The sequence below is a fragment of the Panthera uncia genome (genome assembly GCF_023721935.1).
Source record: "Panthera uncia isolate 11264 chromosome B2 unlocalized genomic scaffold, Puncia_PCG_1.0 HiC_scaffold_24, whole genome shotgun sequence".
Lineage (NCBI taxonomy): Eukaryota > Metazoa > Chordata > Mammalia > Carnivora > Felidae > Panthera > Panthera uncia.
The window spans coordinates 33,720,556-33,743,310 of NW_026057580.1; the positions used below are offsets into that span (position 1 = coordinate 33,720,556).

Consider the following 22,755-nt stretch of genomic DNA (forward strand, 5'->3'; position numbering starts at 1 on the left):
AAAGTACCAGAGACATCACTACAAGCATAAAACATACAGACATCACAATGACTCTAAACCCATATCTTTCTATAATAACACTGAATGTAAATGGATTAAATGCGCCAACTAAAAGACATAGGGTATCAGAATGGATAAAAAAACAAGACCCATCTATCTGCTGTCTACAAGAGACTCATTTTAGATCGGAGGACACCTTTAGATTGAGAGTGAGGGGATGGAGAACTATTTATCATGCTCCTGGAAGCCAAAAGAAAGCTGGAGTAGCCATACTTATATCAGACAAACTAGACTTTAAATTAAAGGCTGTAACAAGAGATGAAGAAGGGCATTATATCATAATCACAGGGTCTATCCACCAGGAAGAGCTAACTATTATAAACGTCTATGCGCCAAATACCCGAGCCCCCAGATATATAAAACAATTACTCATAAACATAAGCAACCTTATTGATAAGAATGTGGTCATTGCAGGGGACTTTAACACCCCACTTACAGAAATGGATAGATCATCTAGACACACAGTCAATAAAGAAACAAGGGCCCTGAATGATACATTGGATCAGATGGACTTGACAGATATATTTAGAACTCTGCATCCCAGAGCAACAGAATATACTTTCTTCTCGAGTGCACATGAAACATTCTCCAAGATAGATCATATACTGGGTCACAAAACAGCCCTTCATAAGTTTACAAGAATTGAAATTATACCATGCATACTTTCAGACCACAATGCTATGAAGCTTGAAATCAACCACAGGAAAAAGTCTGGAAAACCTCCAAAAGCATGGAGGTTAAAGAACACCCTACTAACGAATGAGTGGGTCAACCAGGCAATTAGAGAAGAAATTAAAATATATATGGAAACAAACGAAAATGAAAATACAACAATCCAAACGCTTTGGGATGCAGCGAAGGCAGTCCTGAGAGGAAAATACATTGCAATCCAGGCCTATCTCAAGAAACAAGAAAAATCCCAAATACAAAACCTAACAGCACACCTAAAGGAAATAGAAGCAGAACAGCAAAGGCAGCCTAAACCCAGCAGAAGAAGAGAAATAATAAAGATCAGAGCAGAAATAAACAATATAGAATCTAAAAAAACTGTAGAGCAGATCAACGAAACCAAGAGTTGGTTTTTTGAAAAAATAAACAAAATTGACAAACCTCTAGCCAGGCTTCTCAAAAAGAAAAGGGAGATGACCCAAATAGATAAAATCATGAATGAAAATGGAATGATTACAACCAATCCCTCAGAGATACAAACAATTATCAGGGAATACTATGAAAAATTATATGCCAGCAAATTGGACAACCTGGAAGAAATGGACAAATTTCTAAACACCCACACTCTTCCAAAACTCAATCAGGAGGAAATAGAAAGCTTGAACAGACCCATAACCAGCGAAGAAATTGAATCGGTTATCAAAAATCTCCCAACAAATAAGAGTCCAGGACCAGATGGCTTCCCAGGGGAGTTCTACCAGACATTTAAAGCAGAGATAATACCTATCCTTCTCAAGCTATTCCAAGAAATAGAAAGGGAAGGAAAACTTCCAGACTCATTCTATGAAGCCAGTATTACTTTGATTCCTAAACCAGACAGAGACCCAGTAAAAAAAGAGAACTACAGGCCAATATCCCTGATGAATATGGATGCAAAAATTCTTAATAAGATACTAGCAAATCGAATTCAACAGCATATAAAAAGAATTATTCACCATGATCAAGTGGGATTCATTCCTGGGATGCAGGGCTGGTTCAACATTCGCAAATCGATCAACGTGATACATCACATTAACAAAAAAAAAGAGAAGAACCATATGATCCTGTCAATCGATGCAGAAAAGGCCTTTGACAAAATCCAGCACCCTTTCTTAATAAAAACCCTTGAGAAAGTCGGGATAGAAGGAACATACTTAAAGATCATAAAGGCCATTTATGAAAAGCCCACAGCTAACATCATCCTCAACGGGGAAAAACTGAGAGCTTTTTCCCTGAGATCAGGAACACGACAGGGATGCCCACTGTCACCGCTGTTGTTTAATATAGTGCTGGAAGTTCTAGCATCAGCAATCAGACAACAAAAGGAAATCAAAGGCATCAAAATTGGCAAAGATGAAGTCAAGCTTTCGCTTTTTGCAGATGACATGATATTATACATGGAAAATCCGATAGACTCCACCAAAAGTCTGCTAGAACTGATACATGAATTCAGCAAAGTTGCAGGATACAAAATCAATGTGCAGAAATCAGTTGCATTCTTATACACTAACAATGAAGCAACAGAAAGACAAATGAAGAAACTGATCCCATTCACAATTGCACCAAGAAGCATAAAATACCTAGGAATAAATCTAACCAAAGATGTAAAAGATCTGTATGCTGAAAACTATAGAAAGCTTATGCAGGTAATTGAAGAAGATATAAAGAAATGGAAAGACATTCCCTGCTCATGGATTGGAAGAATAAATATTGTCAAAATGTCAATACTACCCAAAGCTATCTACACATTCAATGCAATCCCAATCAAAATTGCACCAGCATTCTTCTCGAAACTAGAACAAGCAATCCTAAAATTCATATGGAACCACAAAAGGCCCCGAATAGCCAAAGTAATTTTGAAGAAGAAGACCAAAGCAGGAGGCATCACAATCCCAGACTTTAGCCTCTACTACAAAGCTGTCATCATCAAGACAGCATGGTATTGGCATAAAAACAGACACATAGACCAATGGAATAGAATAGAAACCCCAGAACTAGACCCACAAACGTATGGCCAACTCATCTTTGACAAAGCAGGAAAGAACATCCAATGGAAAAAAGACAGTCTCTTTAACAAATGGTGCTGGGAGAACTGGACAGCAACATGCAGAAGGTTGAAACTAGACCACTTTCTCACACCATTCACAAAAATAAACTCAAAATGGATAAAGGACCTGAATGTGAGACAGGAAACCATCAAAACCTTAGAGGAGAAAGCAGGAAAAGACCTCTCTGACCTCAGCCGTAGCAACTTGGCACATCCCCAAAGGCAAGGGAATTAAAAGCAAAAGTGAATTACTGGGACCTTATGAAGATAAAAAGCTTCTGCACAGCAAAGGAAACAACCAACAAAACTAAAAGGCAACCAACGGAATGGGAAAAGATATTTGCAAATGACACATCGGACAAAGGGCTAGTATCCAAAATCTATAAAGAGCTCATCAAACTCCACACTCGAAAAACAAATAACCCAGTGAAGAAATGGGCAGAAAACATGAATAGACACTTCTCTAAAGAAGACATCCGGATGGCCAACAGGCACATGAAAAGATGCTCAACGTCGCTCCTTATCAGGGAAATACAAATCAAAACCACACTCAGATACCACCTCACGCCAGTCAGAGTGGCCAAAATGAAGAAATCAGGAGACTATAGATGCTGGAGAGGATGTGGAGAAACAGGAACCCTCTTGCACTGTTGGTGGGAATGCAAATTGGTGCAGCCGCTCTGGAAAGCAGTGTGGAGGTTCCTCAGAAAATTAAAAATAGACCTACCCTATGACCCAGCAATAGCACTGCTAGGAATTTATCCAAGGGATACAGGAGTACTGATGCATAGGGGCACCTGTACCCCAATGTTTATAGCGGCACTCTCAACAATAGCCAAATTATGGAAAGAGCCTAAATGTCCATCAACTGATGAATGGATAAAGAAATTGTGGTTTATATACACAATGGAATACTACGTGGCAATGAGAAAAAATGAAATATGGCCTTTTGTAGCAACATGGATGGAACTGGAGAGTGTGATGCTAAGTGAAATAAGCCATACAGAGAAAGACAGATACCATATGGTTTCACTCTTATGTGGATCCTGAGAACAAACTGAGGGTTGATGGGGGGTGGGAGGGAGGGCAGGGTGGGTGATGGGTATTGAGGAGGGCACCTTTTGGGATGAGCACTGGGTGTTGTATGGAAACCAATTTGACAGTAAATTTCATATATTAAAAAAATAAAAAAATATATATATAAAAATAAATAAATAAATAAATAAATAAATAAATAAATTTATTCCTAGGTATTTTATCCTTCTTGGCGCAATTGTACATTCTAACCTTATACCGAGAGGAACTAGAAAAAGAAATCCAGAGATAGTAGAAGTCGAAATAATAGAGTGAAAATAAATTGAGACTAAAAAGTAATAGAAAAGACCAATGAAATCGAGAGCTGGTTCTTTGAAAAAATAAAATTAATAAACCTTTAGCTAGACTCATAAAGAAAAAAGGACTCAAGTAAATAAAATCAGAAATGAAAGAGGAGAAATAACAACCGATACCATAGAAATACAAAGGATTATAACAGAACTATGAAAAACTATATGCCAACAAATTGGACAACCTAAAAGAAATGGGTAAATTCTTAGAATTTTCCATAACTGAATCAGGAAGAAATAGAAAATTTGAACAGATCCATCAGTAGTAATGAAATTGAATCAGTAATTAAAAAAACTCCCAACAAATAAAAGTCCAGGCTTCACAGGAATTCTACCACAAATCTAACACAGAGTTAATACCTATTTTTCTCCAACTATTCCAGAAAATAGAAGAACTTCCAGACTCCTTCTGTGAGGACAGTATTACTCTGATACCAAAACCAAAGACACTATAAAGAAAGAAAACTAAAGGCCAGTATTCCTAAAGAACATACTTGCAAAAATCCTCAGCAAAATATTAGCAAACCAAATTTAACAATACACTAACAGTATCAGTCACTGCTGTCCCTGGGATTTATTCCAGGGATGCAAGAATGGTTCAATATTCATAAGTCAATCAGTGTGATATATCACTTTAACAAGACAGAGGATACAAACCAAATAATCTTAACAGACATAGAAAAAGCATTTAACAAAATTTAACATCCATGCATGATAAAAACTCTCAACAAAGTGGGTTAGAGAGAACATACCTTAACATAATAAAGGTGACATATTAAAAAAAAAAACAACACAGCTAATATCATGCTGAGTAGTGAAAGACAAAGCTTTTCCTCTATGATCAGGAACAAGACAAGGATATCAACTCTCCCCATTTTTATTAAACATCATACAGGAAGTCCTGGCCATAACTATCAGACAAGAAAAGGAAATAAAAGGCATTCAAAGTGGTAGTGAAGAAGTAAATCTGTCACTATTTGCCAATGACATAATAATGTATAAAGAAAACTCTAGGGTCCCCTCAGCGGCTCAGTCAGTTGAGCGTCCAACTTTGGCTCAGGTCATGATCTCATGGTTTATGGGTCCGAGCCCCACGTTGGGCTCTGTGCTGACAGCTCAGAGCCTAGGGTCTGCTTCAGATTCTGTGTCTTCCTCTCTTTGTCCCTCCCTCGCTCACACTCTGTCTCTCAGAAGTGAATAGATGTAAAAAAAAAAAAAAATTTTTTTAAAGAAAACTCTAAAGAGTTTTTCTACCAAAAAACTATTATAAGTAATAAATGAATTCAGTAAAATCACAGGAGACAAAAATTAATATATAGAAATCTATTGCATCTCCATACACTAATAGCAAAATAGCAGAAAGAGAAATTAAGAAAACATTCCATTTACAATTCTAGCACCATTATTTGAAAAGCCTTTCTGTCTGTTTGTTTGTTTGTTTGTTTGTTTTGGGGAGAGCGCAAGCAGGGGAGGGGCAGAGAGAGGGAGACAGAGGATCTGAGGCCAGCTCTGCACTGACAGGCTGACAGTAGCGAGCTCAATGTGAGGCTCCAACTCAGGAACCAGAAGATCATGACCTAAGCTGAAGTCAGTCACTCAACCAGCTGAGCCACCAGGTTCCCCGAAAAGACTTTCTTTTATTGAATTGCCTTAGCATCTTTGTTGAGACTCAGTTGACTGATAAGTTGAATCTATTTCTTGGCCTTCTTTTCTGTTTCATTGATCTCTTATATATCTTTATATGAATACCACCCTAACTTGATTGTCTTGTAGTTGTACATTGTCCAATTTTGTTTTTCTTCTCTTTCAGATTGTTCTGTCTCTTTCAGATCCCTTGCATTTTTATGTAAATTTAAAATCATCTGGTAAATTTTTATTTTAAAAAATCTTGCTCAGATTTTGGTTTACATTGTGTGCTCAAGGGTTTAATACACCGGTGTTTCATGCTATTAAAAATGTCTAGAGGTGCCTGGATGGCTCACGGTTAAGTGTCCGACTTCAACTCAGGTCATGATCTCACAGTTTGTGGGTTCAAGCCCCACATCGGGCTCTGTGCTGGAGCCTGCTTCTGATTCTGTGTCTCCCTGTCTTTCTGCCCCTCCCCCACTCACACTCCATCTCTCTCTGTCTCTCTGTCACTCTCTCTTTCAAAAAATAAACATTAAAAATGAATGAATGAATGAATGAATGAATACAATGAAAATGTTTGGATGTTAGATCCTCCATTAAAGGGTTCCAAATTATATTAATTTTAATTTATTTTGTCTGCTTTTTATGGGAATGTTGTAGGTTTATGTTTTATGCTTTTAAAGCAGGGCCTTTTTGTTTCAGTATCAAGCTCTCATAACTGCCTAGTATACTTATGTACATTTATGTATATTCTGTTCTCCTTTTTCCTTTGTCTCATTTGCTTTTTTCATATGCTGTGGATTGAAAAGTAAATAAGTTGGGGCGCCTGGGTGGCTCAGCCAGTTAAGTGACTGACTCTTGGTTTCAGTTCAGGTCATGATATCATGGTTCATGGGTTCGAGCCCTGCATCAGGCTCTGCACTGACTGCACAGAGCCTGCTTGGGATTCATTCTCTCTCTCTCTCTCTCTCTCTCTCTCTCTCTCTCTTTCTCTCTCTCTCCCTCTCTCTCTCTCCCTGCCCCCCTTTACCTCTCCCCTGCTCTCTCTCTCAAAATAAATCAATATTTAAAAAAAAAAAAGAAAAGTACATAAACCAATTAAGTATATCTGGTAGTGACCATAAATCAGCATTGTGCATAAAGGGATCTTTCAAGTATCCTACTATGAGTACAGTCTTAAGAATTTGGGGCACCTGGGTGGCTCAGTTGGTTGAGCATCTGACTTCAGCTCAGGTCATGATCTCACGTTTCATGGGTTTGGGCCCCGCATTGGGCTCTGTGCTGACAGCTTAGAGCCTGGAGCCTGCTTCGGATTCTGTGTCTCCCTCTCTCTCTGCCCCTGCCCCACTTGTGCTCTATGTGTCTCTCAAAGGTGAATAAATGTTAAAAAAAAAAAAAAAAGAAGAAAGAATTTTTGTTTAGTAAACGTGTGAGGTGACTGTTTTCTTCAAGGTAACATAGGTAATATGATCTATCTGATATTGAAATCCTGCATTCAGGATTCAAATATTACCTGGATAGGCATGTATAAAATTATTATCATAAATATATTATTAATGTATTATAATTATGTTAATAATACATGTTATTTATTATAAGTACTATAAGAAATACTATGATTTTATATGCTAGTCATTTTATACAAATGCTATTTGTAATATATTATTATACTATAATAAATTTATGTTATAAATTTATGCTGTAATAAATATTATTTAGCAATTTAAGCAGTATGTTAGAGTGAACACAGATACATTAACACTTAGTTCTGTAAAACATTGATAAATACCCATTTTGAATGTTGAGAAGCTTTTTTTAACATCCTAGCTGTTTGCTAAATTTTAAATAGTTGATATTGCCAACTAAGTGAATTTTTTAAAATTAGGGTACATACACAAAATTTGTGTTACAAGCATATATACCAAAGTAGTAAATATATATTACTCATCCTAGGTTTGAATTTGTAAATTTAATATTTTTCTATGTATGTCTTTTGCACCAAATTAAGTAGTGCTGCCATCAGGTGGCAGTCATACCTTAGTTCTAGCCACACAGTACATTGAATAGGGTTATTTATTACACATTGCCATAGCACAAAATTATGGCAGGGGAAAATTAGATAAAGAATTTTGTGTGGGTACATAGAGGGAAGGAAAGGCTTTCTCTTAATAGGGAGCCATTGTGTAGAAGGGAAGAGATAAGTGGTTTGACGCAAAGATCTGGAATTTCTTAAATCTTTATTTGAATCCCATATTTATCAATGAGTACCTATGTTATCTTGGCCAAGTAATTCACCTCTTTGTCCCTGTTTCCTCACTTATTAAATGAAGACATACTCACTTCATTTATGGTCACTACAGAATGAAAATAAAATGCTTAGCATGGAGCCTGGTAGGTAGAATGCTATCAAGAAATGATAGTTATTATTGTCAGATCAGAGCAGATAAGGAGAGAAGGAAAACCAACTAGCCAGTTTTGTAGGCCCAGCAACAACTGCAGGAATCCAGATGGCTTCAGGCTGCATTTCTTCACATTTTACAACCCTCAGGGGAAAACATCTCTCATAGATAGACAGGCAGGCTGAACCCTTTCTTCATCTTTCCCTTAGTGTTGGAGAGAAAGAAGAGACAATTGGACAGTATCTGAAAGTAAAAACACAAACCACATTCTTCTTACAGATGCCTCACATCCATCTCTCCTTAACTCCCTCCCTGACTTCTTCCTCTAAAGACCCAGTCTCATCTACTTACGGAAGCAAGTTTAGTAAGTCAGAAATTTAGCTGGCTAAGTGTTGATGACAAGTAAAATATATCTCCATTTTACTTTATGTTGAAAACCAAAGAACCTTAAATCATATTCCCTTTTAGAAAAGAATCTTAGCTATAATATAATCTCAGGATGTATTGTAATTTGTCTCTCTTCCCTGTACCTTCCAAACAAAACATCTTTTCCATCTCTTTACTATTGCTTCGTATTCCTCTGATAGCTGATAGAGCCTTTTCTTGAACAATTAGAAATGAAAGGGTCTAAATACAACAATGATGAAGGAAGTATTCAGCTAGATTCGACCAACATTTACCAAGTACTTCTAAAACATACCAAGATAAATGTTTGGAGGTAACCAAAATCATCAAAACAAAAACAAAAAAAACAAAACAAAAAAAAGATCATCAAAACATAGTTCATACTCTAAAGAACACTACACATTGGTAGCAGAAACAATTCATGTATACTAAGTATTTTAAGGAAAAATATGATAAATGTTATAATGGCAGTTATAATAGCTTTTATTTATATACACTTACCAGACCACAAACTGCTGTCACATGTTACCTTGTTTATTCTTCACAATAACCTAAAATGTAGAACAGGGTATTAGGAGAAATTTGAAAATGAGTCATCTGAAGCTCAAAGGTGAAATGTCCTGGAGTCACAATGCCAGTAAGTTGGTCAGTTAGTTCAGCTGGCTATCGTTCAGCATATACTTGCATAACTGGCATATAGCATGGTGTAAGTGCTGGCTGATTCTTTGATTTTTTTTCCATGTGTTGGACACTGTTCTTGGTACTGGGATCTAATGGTGAATAAGACAAACTAAATCTTTGTCTTTGAGGAGGATAGATCATGGATCCATAATGTAAACCTAAACTTCTCACTCTACATTTATTGTTTCTCTTATTTCATGCAGTACCAAAATACAGTACTTTAGCAACATTGAGGAGGGAAATTAATTCTTGTATAGGGGTGGTTATAGAAGGCCTAATGGAGGGAAGTTTCTTTTTCTACCATTGATTGACCTTGTAAATCATGCCATTTTATTCATATACCCTTTTGGATTTTTTTCAGGTACGCAGATTTTCTGAAGCATTCTTCTGTTTTGAACATCCAAGAGAAGCAGCCATTGCATACCAGGAACTTCAGTGAGTAGCACAGACCCATAGTTTAAAGGATTATACCTCCTCTTGAGATCTCTGTCTCAAAGTTTTTCACACCAAATATATGGTATTTACAATAGAAGAAATTAGGAGAATTTAAAGTTCAGAAATTCCCTATTTAAACAAATTTGGTTTAATTCTATGAATAACTTTACCAAAGACCCATAACTTACATAAAGAAGCATACGCCCTATTCTCATCGCTCCCATATCAGACCTATTATAACCTTGGTAGTCCTAAACAGCTCTGGCTCCAGCCTTCCATTTTTCCATCTTATATCTTTATATCTGCAGGTAAGAATCTCTTAACATCTGTAATATATAAATTACAGATTTTCACAAGTGATCTGACACTGCCTTTTTTTATGAAAATGATCTACAGCTAAAATATCCAGAATAGATGCCTTTCATTTTTCCTACTGAGTATATTTAGATCTGATTTTCTTTGGCTTTAAAGAATATTTTGAGGACATTACGCTGAGTGAAGAAGTCAGACATAAAGAGTAAATATGGAACAAGCAAAAACTAAGGTGAAAAAAGTCAGAACAGTGGTTGTCTTGTTGACTTGGGCTAGGTGTTTGACTAGAAAGACATGAGAGAACTCTCAGAGTAGATGGAAATATTCTGTATCGTGTATCCATTTGTCAAAATCATACAGCTAAGATTTGTATATTTCAAAGCGTGTGAGTTATACCTCATAAAAACTATAATAATGGAGTATGGGGGTGGGCAGTGAGTGCAGGTATATAGACAAGAAAAGCAAAATGTTAATTGCTGAAGTTGAGTGACAGGGTTTATTATACTATTCTATTTACTTTGATATGTTTGAAATTTTCCATAAGAAGAGGTTTTTAAAAAAGCATTTTGTATTAAAAGTTATACACCTTGTTTTTAATAGTTGTTAATTATATTCACAAACATATGTTAAGTATAGCAGTAGCCATGGAATACATTGTTTTCAATAGTATCACCAAGTTATTAGTAGGCATTTGAGCTTTTGACATTTCTCCTGTATGCTATTCTCAGCAAATCAGTAAATTTGCACATCAAGCATAGATAAAAGAAATGACATTTAAAAATATAGAAGAATATAATAGAAATTAAATAGTTTATCAACAAACCATAATTTTGTAAGTCCATAATTGTCAACAAACCATAATGTTCACTGTACCAGTTTCTATCTCTGACTACAGAACTCTTTCATTAGGAGGTTATATCTTTAGGAAAGGGGCAGATGAGAATGGTGAGAGAAAGGGTGGTGTCTATAAAGTGGAATTGAGTATAATATTTTTTAATTACACTCTGACTTAAAGAAATATTTTTCAGTGCTCAGAGTCATCTACAGATGTGCACCGCTATCAAAAATACTTCCTTCTGCAGTTCTCTTCCACCTCTACCTATTGAATGTAGTGAACTAGATGGAGATCTCAATTCATTACCTATAATCTTTGAAGATAGGTATTTAGATTCAGTTATTGAAGGTAAGTATAATCTAAACTGTCTAAGTTGTGTGTGTCATTTTCAGTATATTCTTCATAAGATATATAATACCATTCCTTGGTGTGGGACCCTTTTTCCCCTCTAGTTTTATTTATCTTTGAGGATATTAGAAGGTTATAGTCAGTAAACATAGTCTTAAATCATGTGAGTTCGTACACGTTGTTTTAAATCTGAATCTTTTTTTCTTTGGATAAAAGACTTAGATGCACCCTGGATGGGAATTCAGAATCTTCAGAGATCAGAGTCCAATAGAATGGATAAATATGAGACTGAAGAAAGCTCTATAGCTGGACTTTCTAGCCCAGAGTTGAAAGTCAAACCTGCTGGTGCCTCCAGTTTTTGGTATACAGAAGGTGAAAAGCAGCTAACAAAATCTCTAAAAGGAAAGAACGAAGAATCGAATAAATCCAAGGTTAAGGTTACTAAGCTCATGAAAACAATGAAACCTGAAAACACAAAAAAATTAATAAAACAGAACTCTAAGGATTCTGTGGTTTTGGTAGGCTACAAATGCTTGAAAAGTACAGCATCAAATGATCTCTTTAAATGCTTTGAAGGCAATCCTTCACATAGTCAGAAGGAAGGTCTGGATCCCACAATATGTGGATATAATTTTGACCTAAAGACCTACATCAGACAGACAAGTCAAAAGGAAGCTAGCTTTTTGCCAACTAATACAGAGAGAACTGAACAAAAGTCTCCAGACATTGAAAATATGCAACCAGACCTGTTTGATCCTTTGAGCTCTGGCAGCCTAAATCTTTGTGCAAATTTGTCCATTTCAGGTAAACTTGATATCTCCCAGGACGATAGTGAAATTACACAAGTGGAACACAATGTGACATCTAGAAGTTCATCTGACGATTGCCCTGATCATCAAACAGCCCCATCTGCAGGAGTCAGAACAATTGAAGTGAAGCCCTGTAATAAGGATCCTTTCAGTGGAGAGAAAATAACTGTTAAAATAGGACCTTGGACAGAGCTTCGACCAGATGAACTATTTGTGGATAATTTACACCTACCCAACTTTGAGTCCTTAGAATCTAATGGTAAATCTAAATCTATAGAAATAACACTTGAAAAGGAAGCTGTGCAGGATGCAAAGTGCCATTCTATTGGAGAATCATTAGCTAAGTTAAGAAGTAACCAACCTGCTTCTTCTACAAAAGAATACCATGTTGTAGTAAGTGGAGATACAATTAAGTTACCAGATATTAATGCCACATATGCCTCATCTAGATTTTCAGATTCAGGTGTTGAAAGTGAACCAAGTTCTTTTGCAACACATCCAAATCCTGACGTATTTGAGACTGTGCAAGGGCAAGGTCCTTACAATAACGAAAGATTATTTCCTCAAGTTTTGATGAAACCTGATTATAATGTAAAATTTTCATTAGGAAGTCATTGTACTGAGAGTACAAGTGCTTTAAGTGAAATACAGTCATCTTTGACATCCATAAACTCTCTACCTTCTGATGATGAACTGTCACCTGATGAAAATTCTAAGAAACCTGTTGTGCCTGAATGCCACCTAAGTGATAGCAAAAGTGTATTAAACGTAGGAACAGTTGACTTGCCAAAATATGACGATAGTAAAAAGTCCAGTATTATTTTGCAACAGCAGAGTGTCATATTTTCAGGGCATTTGGACAATGAAACTATAGCAATACATTCCATAAATTCAAGCACTAAAGACCCTTTACAATTTGTTTTTTCAGATGAAGATACTTCCTGTGATGTGAAAAGTAGTTGCAGCTCCAAACCTAACTTGGACACTATGTGTAAAGACTCCCAGAGTCCTGATAAATCTAATAACTCTGCAGGGACACCAATTACGTTAAATTCAACACTGGTTTGTGTAGGTGCCCCTTGTGTCGTTTCAGGTTCCATTTCTACTAATACAGAAGTTAGAAAAGATGAAACTGTAAAAAGAAAAAATGATGATACCTTAAATCTCAAACAAATAAATTCAGAAGCCCAAACAGTTAAAAATGAAACTCACCTGGGTACAAGTGATCCTTTTTCAGCCAGTCCTGATATGGTTAAACAAGGGCTTGTGGAAAATTATTTTGGCTCTCACAGCAGTGCGGATATTTCTGACACATGTGCTGTTAGCTATAGCAACTCAGTTAGCCCTCAGAAGAAAACTTCTGAAAAAGAAATTAGTAATCTTCATCAGGAACAGGGTAAAGAGGATGAGGAGGAAGAACAGGATCAGCAAATGGTTCAAAATGGGTATTATGAAGAAACAGATTATTCAGCTTTGGATGAAAAAGTAAATGCTCACTATACAAACAGAGATGCACTGGAAGAAGAAAGACTTATAAAATCTGAAAAACTAAACAGTGATTATCTAAAAGATGGTATAAATATGCCTGCTGTCTGTACTTCTGGTTGTTTGTCCTTCCCATCTGCACCACGAGAGTCTCCTTGTAGTGTTAAGTATTCTTCTAAAAGTAAATTTGATGCTATTACAAAACAGCCAAGCAGCACTTCTTACAACTTGACTTCATCAGTTTCCTGGTATGACAACTCACCAAAACCTCAAATACAAGCGTAAGTAATAGAGCACAATGGCATGTGCTACTAAATATACGTATAGAACATATATATGTATGTCTCTGATAACATATATATTTCATGTTCTCTGGTTTCTGTAATACAGAAAGTCCTTCTTTGATTAACTATCTAAAATGGAGACATGAACTCCGTATACTCTGTGACAGAAGACATGTAGTTCTCCATATGATTGTCCTTTTCTGTGGGCTAGACATTTTTGATACAGATTTTCCATTGGTAGTTATATGCCAGATGTATGGAATAATTGGGGTTAAAACTCTTTCTTTCATCAGTACCTCATTTCTCCCCCACTAACGTCCAGACAGCATAGATTTTATAAGTGCATCTAGCAAATAAGGGCAATATTAGATAATGAACAAAAGGTTAGTAGAAACTTCCTAAACCTACCAGACCCAGATTATCTCAGCTAAATCCGTGGTTTCCAGACTTGAGATTTCGTGGAGCAGTAAAGTATTCAGAAAAATTTGAGGATATAAGTTTACTAACATGGCACTAGTTCTCAAAATACTCTGCTACCTTATTCCAGTTGGAATTATAATCCCTGGAGTAAAAGGTCTGGACATGTCTACAATAGATTTTCCAAGTTCCCAGATTATTCAGATTGATATATATAATTAAGATACATAGTGCCTAAAGCTAGTGAAACAAGGGAGGTGGTATGATCTGTTAAAGAATTGTAACGCTGAAGGTTATATCACCTTCTGGGTACCTCAAATTTTTCTGAGTCATTAATGAAAACAATTTATGTCTTCATCCAGTGTATCCTACTCAGTTTAGTAGGGTTCATCAGCTTCTTCTCAGTCCAAATGATATAATGTTATTTTAACAATTAACTATTTTAGTTAATACTTTTTGATGTTTGCAGTTCCTAAGTTGATTAGATTTATCACTCATTGAAAATGAGTGCATACCACTAATTATATTTAGTCACGTCCCCCTCTTGGTTCTGTTCCTTTTTACTGGTATTTTTAGAGGAAAAATATAAATAATCTAAGTGTTATAACTACCATTCTTCCTGTTAACTTGTAGAACAGCTCCTCATTTTACATTTAAATAAAATTGAAAAGAAGCAAAGAGGATAAGCTTTGATTACAGAATAAGCATCAGATTGTCATCTTTCTGGTATTTCTCCCAGCTTTTCTACACAATATAAAATTTGGTAGGAAGCATAACTTCACTCTTAATATTTTCTTAGTTGATTTCACGTTTAAAGCATTCATTGTACCTTAGCAGAATATGTACTAAAAATAGCAAAGAAAATTACTCTCTGATTTCTAAATTATTTAGGCGATCCAAAATATTTTGATTATTTTAAACCCCAATATCTGCTGGGTTTCTTCTTATAGTTCCCTAAATTCAGCATACTGTCTTTTTGGTTCTAAAAACTGAATATGATACTTAGTAAAGAGTATCTCTTATTATATTTTGTTCAGCTTCCTTCAGGCAAAAGAAGAATTGAAGCAACTTAAACTCCCTGGGTTCATGTACAGTGATATCCCTCTGTTGGCATCCTCAGTCCCTTATTTTAGCATGGAAGAAGAGGATGGTTCTGAAGATGGAGTACATCTTATTGTCTGTGTGCATGGGTTGGATGGTAGGTAATATTTATTTGATATAACCCATGGCAACTCAATATATTTTCCTAATAGATTTCATTTAGTTTTTATTTAATCTTTGAATTGGAAAATATTTTAAATTGCTTAAATTAATTGAATCTTAAATACATTCTAAGACAAATATGTTTAACTTTGCGTAGTATTAGATTTCCTTTTAAATAAATTTTCCATGGAACTGTACCAACATTCTATCCATGTACCAACACTTATTTATTTTAACTTTGGATTTTTCTATCTTGTTGTTTGTTTTGTCAGCAGTCACCTCATGGCAGTCATTTTGTCTCCCTTTGATAGTCTTCCTAGTGCCCTTTTAGCCTGATGCTTTAAGCCTTATGAACTAGAAAAATCAATACCTAAGAATTAAAGATTCACTAACTAGGTGTAATTTAAATTCTAAATTTAGTGCTACAGTTTTATGGCAGCTATTTTGGTTACTGAATAGACTTTTTCCCCTAGATTAGGAACTATGTTAGAAAATGCCAAATATTTCTAGACTAGCAGATTATTACTGTGCTATAATATTCTGTAAGAACAAATTGAGGAAAGATTTTGTAAATTATAAAAATACTAAACACAGGTCTAAGCTAGTAAATATTCACGAAATTGAAGATTTTTCTTTAAAAAAAAGCAAAACTTGACTCTCAAGAAATAAAGTATCTCCAATACTGACCTCTCCACCACCCCCCCAACCCCCAGAATAAAATTTTCAAAGGATTATCGCTCAAGAAAGACTTCTTGGCCCAGTAGAATCTCTGGAAAATTCTTCTTTGAAATTTTTATGAAACACATTACCCCCTATTACATAAATTGTTCCAGAATAATAGGAAAAAAGATGGAATGCAGCGTATTTTATTCCTTGAAGTTAACCTAACCTTGTTACTAAATCTGGAAAAGATGTCAAACCCACACCCCAAAGAGAAGCAGACCTATCTGACATAAATTTAATAATGATTTAATAACACTCTAGCAATGTTGTGGAAATAAACAGGTAAGTAAATGAGTAAAAAAAATTATTATATGTCCCCCAAAATATCTAGTAAGTAGAATCAATACATTCAGTCACTACAACAACTAGGATTTAATTCCCAGAATGCAAAGATAAGTACATATAAGGAAATTTACTTAATAATAAAGGAAATTTATTAATAAAATATAACTACATCAGCAAATCAAGTAAGAAACTATTGATAAGATTCAATGTCCATTCCCAGTTTTGACCACTAAGCACCAAACCTTAAGTTTTAAAAAGCATTAATCTGATTTATTAATATGATTAAGCATATATATTCTCAGCCAGTGGAAAACATATACTTTGTAGTGAAACACTAGTAGTATTCCTTGTAAAATCAGGAATAAAACAGTTATCTCTATCAATGCTTGAAATATCTAAAAGATAAAAATATTGGGAGGGTAAAGTAGAAATCCAATAATCGGGAACATCTTTACATTGCTAATTAAACCAAAGGAAGTAACCAAAAAGCCACTAATTTTTAAAAGCAATAATTATTTTTATGTTATGTATTATATCTAATAAGTATTCTGTATTTACAGATATCTTTTAAGTTAGTAATTAAAATAAACTCTCTTAGATTATGTAAATGGAATTTTATTTCTATTTAACTGTTGCAATACCGCCAAAGGAAGTGAACAGATTAAATCTGAAACACATTCAAGGTTTGTTAAATGATCAACTATAATAGTGATGGAAGGAGTACTTCTGTCAGTCATTCACAGCGACCACATTCAGCAATCTCCGAAGCTAACAGTATAACAAATACACCGTCAGATAGGAAAGTGAAAGCATCAGTGTGACCAAAACTCCTAAGAAACCAGGTGTGAAAGACATTGTCTGGCTAATGGAAATCAGCTTTGAAATGAAAACTGAGGACTGTATTTCAGAGTGCTTTGTCTGTTCAAAACTGGCAGACATCATATATTTAAAGACAGATATATATTGGTCTTCAAATATATGATGATATACTTTATATCTTTTGCTTTAGCTCATCCTTTAGACATAATTTTTCATTGTCTTCGTTTTCTAGGTAACAGTGCAGATCTCCGATTAGTGAAAACTTACATTGAACTTGGACTGCCTGGGGGAAGAATTGATTTTCTTATGTCTGAGAGAAATCAGGTACAGTATTATAGCAGTGTTTCCAGTGGAAACAAAGATTTTTGTATTGCTTTCTACCTAAATATTTGCTTACTACAAAATGTCTGTTACTACTAGAAATAACTTTTCTGATTTGTATGAAATTTAACATTAATACGTATCACAAGGAAATTGAAATCACTTACAGTGTGACTTATGAGCTCTTCACATGCACAAAATTTCTAGAATTTCACATTTCTATGCAAAAATTTTATTACTTAAACCATTGTAAATAACCTTATGTTAAATGTGGATGGTGGGCTAAACAACCAACCTAATGAAGCAAGTGTTATTAAGAACACTGAATCTTTTCTTTTCCTAGAAATTTACTCTTGCTCATTTTAATATAATGAATATTATTCACCAGCTTCTCTAAAAAACATTGATCTTAACCATATTTTAATACCTAAATTAAAAATGTTTATATTCAGTTTTCATGTGATTATTCATATTCAATATATAATATGTCTGTTTTCCTTTGTTTAGAATGATACTTTTGCTGATTTTGATAGCATGACTGATCGCCTTCTAGATGAAATAATACAGTATATTCAGATATATAGTCTAACAGTCTCAAAAATAAGGTAACTTTTATCATAATCTGTAATATTATATAACATTTTTATGTCTGTGAATTATAGAAAAATTACAGAATTTGTAGTAGTTTTGTTGCACTATTATGAAATATAGGAGACAATTCAGTTTATCCAATTTAAAGAGAAAAGAAAAAATTTTAAAACTTTAGGGAGAGACCATTATATGTTTCCATTTATATGAATTATCCAGAATTGGCAAACTAGAGACCAAAGTAGATTAATGATTACTTAGGGCTCGGGGAGATGGCAAATGGGGAGGTGATAGCTAAAGGGTATAGGATTTTTTTGAGGTGTTGAAAATGTTCTAAAAATCTCTTGTGGTGGTTACACAACTCTGTGAATGCACTTAAAACTATTAAATTGTACATTTTAAATGAATGAATTTTATGTTACGTGAATTATATCTCAATAAAGTGGTTACCAATAAGAAAGATTATAGAGCAATGGATATATACAAACAAATGAAGCAACAGAAATACTTTCAAGGTTTCATGACTGTACTTTGTAAGTCTGTTTTCCACAAGCAAGAGATGATGATCAGCCAATATAAGTCTCATAATTTAAGCAGATACTGTAGATAGACATGGGAGAGAGAAAAATGTTTGTTTGTTTGTTTGTTCTAGTATAGTAGGACTTAAAGAAAAAGTCAGAACTAATCATTCTGCCTCAAAAAGTTTAGTAAACTTTTTGTTTACTAAATTTAACACAGTGATCTTATATTCCTTTTATTCATTTGAAAATAATATTTTAGTTTTTTCATTCATCCACAAAAGTCTTACATCTTTTAGATTAGATTGTCAATTAAAATCAACCATTATTCAAAAGCCTTATCTGGTTAATTGAGGCTTGTTAGTTACCATCATAACTCTCACCCCACAGCTTCAGGAACTTCACCTTGGGAGGGGAGTTTATCCTGAGCTTCTCACTAGCTGTATCTATAAGCCAGTTTAAGATAGCTTTCAAACTCTCTTCTTTCCTTGCTTATTATTCCCAGGGATCAATATACCATCTATTATAAAATGATGGTAAGCAGAAAGGCTCTTTTGATTTAAACTATTCCTTAATAAAAGTGAGGTGCTTTATAAATATTAGTTACTCTTTTGGTATAATCTTAGACTTATAGTAAGATAATACACATATTTTATCTGTGCCTTGAAAGTACTCAAAGAACTCTCCCACTTTAGAGTGTAGACCAGAGAACAAATGAAAAAGATATGTAATTTCTCCTAAGTTATCCTTTATAGGTACAATTTCATTATTTTGTTTTAAATCGTGACTTAATGAGTAATAATTGCAATGTGTGGTTAAGGAGGCCCATTTATCATACAGTCAAACTGTAATTTACTTTTAAAATGTATTTGTTTCTAAGCACTTACAAACTATGAATATAAATTTTCTGATAAGCAATATCTTGTTTCTGCAGAATATGCATTTAAATTATATAATAGGAATTTTCTACTACATTCTCACATTTTTATCTTCAAAACCTAAGTTACATCATTTCAAAGTATCAAACCATAATTTAAAACATACTCGAAATTTCCAAATTCTTAGTATTTCACATCAGTGTATAGTGATATTAGTGTTAATATTTCTTTTTAAAATTAATACTATGGGAGAAATGTCTTTTTTTTTCTTAAAGCTTTATTGGACATTCGTTGGGCAATTTAATAATCCGTTCAGTGCTTACAAGGCCAAGGTTTAGATATTACCTCAACAAACTTCATACCTTTTTATCTCTTTCTGGACCTCATCTTGGTACACTCTACAATAGCAGTGCTCTTGTTAATACAGGTAAAAAGTTTTATTGTTCAATATAAAAAATACGGCATGGGGAGAAAATTTAAATACGGATTTAATGTTTTCTAGTGTTTATTTTAGAGCTGATATGTCACATACTTGGAATTGATGAAACAAAAGATACAGCTGTTTTTCTACTTTGTCATGCACATGAAACAAGCTGATAAAAGTCATCTCAGAAAATGGATATTATATTGAGATGATATATGTCAGAAGTCACAAAAGCATTTTTAACTGTTTTTAGTTAAACTATCTAAATATTTTCAATAAATGTTTATCTTATAAACAGGCTATTCTGTCGTTCCATTAGTTGAGCAGATAAAAAGGAAACACCTGTATTTAAGGTATTATAAAGTTATAAAATATTAAATGTAGGATGTTAAATCTGATTTTGTAACAAAAAAGGGGATATTATGAAAAAAATACATTCTAAAATTTTTGAACAAATTAAATGAGAGTTAAGACCCCAATTTTGATTAGAATGAATATTCTCATTAAGAAAGAACTGATACTTGGGGCACCTGGGTGTCTCAGTTGGTTAAGCATCGGACTTCAGCTCAGGTTATGAGTTTGAGCCCCACATTGGGTGACCTCGAGCCCCACTTCGGGTGAGCCCTGTTTATCTCTCTTCTCTCTCTCTCCCCCTCTCTGCCCCTCCTGGGATTCTCTTTCTGCCCCTTGCTCACTTGCGCCTTCTCCCTCTCAAAAACAAGAAAGAAAAGAAAAATCGGATACTTGGTTTGCCTTTTGTTTGGTTTGGTTCTTCCCTTGGATTTTTTAAGTAGTTTTTATAGTTTAGGCTATTGATTCCCATTGTGAGAATAAATTAGATTTCATTTGTCTCTTTGCATTGAGCCTTGAAACTCTTATTTCCATTTTCTCTTTTACTTTCATTGACAAAGAAACCATACTGTTTCCTTGTGCCGCATTCCAAACTCTGGTATCCAAAATAGATTTGGATAGTGGTAGATTTTTATAATTTTAAAAAGAGGACATGAAAAAGATGAAATCAGTAAGTAACATAAACTAGAACCCAATGTGAATAGTATGCAGCATTTTGAATTTCTTCACTAAACTTTAGTTACAAATTTAATCAGTTAAAGAGTTTTTTTTCTCTTCTTCCCCTGTTCCCCTCTGTAATATCAGAAGTAACAAAAGTAGAAATTGATATTGCACAGTTTTGAAAACCCATTCCAGAGTGATTGGGGTTTCACTTAATTTAAGAGGAAGATGCATTTAAGTATGGGTTACTGATAAGCAACCATTGTAAAGAAATACAATTAAATATGAAACTTCATTATAATCAGCTCTTACTAGAAAACATTAACCAATTGCTAATCCTAAGAGTTAGTCCTTATACAGTTAGTCCTCCATAACTATATTTATCTCTAGACTGAAGATTCAGTGCTTAAGTATTTGGATCTACTACTGTGTTTGAAGTTTTTCCATCTCTGCTTCTTTATAATTTGAACAAATATATCTAAAGGTATAATTTTCCCAAATTTGTTCTTCTTAAACCATTATCTATTTCATTACTGAATAGGCTAGAAGTAGCAAGCCCTCTGTCAACCACCATTAACCCATAGTTAAATGTATATGTTTATATTTGTTATCAGAAAAAGGAAATATTTTGCAAATATATTTGTTATTAGCTAAGAAAATGCTAGTTTGGTAGATGTCATTTTTGAAGTGAAATGTATTTTAAAATTAATAATCTTGACATATGTTACCCTATATTTCCACTTTTACTCACATGTCATCTATAACTCTCTAGGTCTGTGGTTTATGCAGAAATGGAAAAAATCAGGTTCTCTTTTACAACTGACATGTCGAGATCATTCAGACCCCCGCCAAACTTTCTTATACAAGCTTAGTAATAAAGCAGGTAAGTATACGGTAAGAGTTTTGAAAATATTCACTTGAAAGCCTATTTAAAATAAGCCTTTAGCAAATAAATTATCAACATGTCTTTCTGGTGATTAAAAAAGTATCAGTCAGGCGTGCCTGGGTGGCTCAGTCAGTTAAGTGTCTGACTTCGGCTCAGGTCATGATCTCATGGTTCATGAGTTCAAGCCCCATGTCGGGCTCTGTGCTGGCAGCTCAGAGCCTGAAGCCTGCTTCAGATTCTGTGTCTCCCTCTCTCTCTGCCCCTCTGCCACTCACACTCTGTCTCTCTCCCTTTCTCAAAAGTAAATAAATATTTAAAAAATTAAAATTAAAAAAGTATCAGTCAACTGTAATTTTTTAACGTTAATTTATTTTTGAAAGAGAAAGGGAAGAGCAAAGAGAGAGGGAATCTAAAGCAGCCTCCAGGCTCTGATCTATCAGCACAGAGCCTGACACGGGGCTCAAACTCACAAGCCATGAGATCATGACCTGAGCTGAAGTCAGACACTTAACCAACTGAGCCACCCAGGTGCCCCAGTCAACTATAATTTTTTAATAATGAAATAGACTCCTAATTAAAGCTAAGCAATTAATAACATAGTTGTTTGATTTTAATGGATTGTATTTGTGTTGTGTAAACACAGGTACTTCGAAATTATCCTTAACTTTTTGACATTTATAATTTAGTACTAATCATAAGTCAGTTTGGCAACTAGGCCTCTGCATATCCTGGCCCTCCTGCCCCCACCTCAGTCTTTAACCCTTTTTATTAAATGCCACATATTTTTCTACCTTCCTATTCAATGGCAATAAAGCTCTTCTGGAAAATGTCAGAAACTAAACTATTAATAATTATATCCT

At 34.5% G+C, this 22,755-nt stretch overlaps 1 protein-coding gene across 7 annotated transcripts in view; it reads left to right on the top strand.

The window, feature by feature from the left end:
- The window catches only part of FAM135A (family with sequence similarity 135 member A), a 125,939-nt gene that overhangs the window by 90,963 nt on the left and 12,221 nt on the right, over nucleotides 1-22,755 (top strand). For 4 of the 7 annotated variants that reach the window (XM_049653879.1, XM_049653881.1, XM_049653880.1 and 1 more), the window contains 8 exons: nucleotides 9,676-9,749; nucleotides 11,090-11,244; nucleotides 11,461-13,819; nucleotides 15,277-15,437; nucleotides 17,502-17,593; nucleotides 18,098-18,195; nucleotides 19,850-20,001; nucleotides 21,782-21,892. In XM_049653879.1, the coding sequence (XP_049509836.1) occupies nucleotides 9,676-9,749; nucleotides 11,090-11,244; nucleotides 11,461-13,819; nucleotides 15,277-15,437; nucleotides 17,502-17,593; nucleotides 18,098-18,195; nucleotides 19,850-20,001; nucleotides 21,782-21,892 (3,202 nt within the window). The remainder of the gene's footprint in view (nucleotides 1-9,675; nucleotides 9,750-11,089; nucleotides 11,245-11,460; nucleotides 13,820-15,276; nucleotides 15,438-17,501; nucleotides 17,594-18,097; nucleotides 18,196-19,849; nucleotides 20,002-21,781; nucleotides 21,893-22,755) is intronic. The other 3 variants (XM_049653884.1, XM_049653886.1, XM_049653882.1) reach the window with 3 other exon arrangements.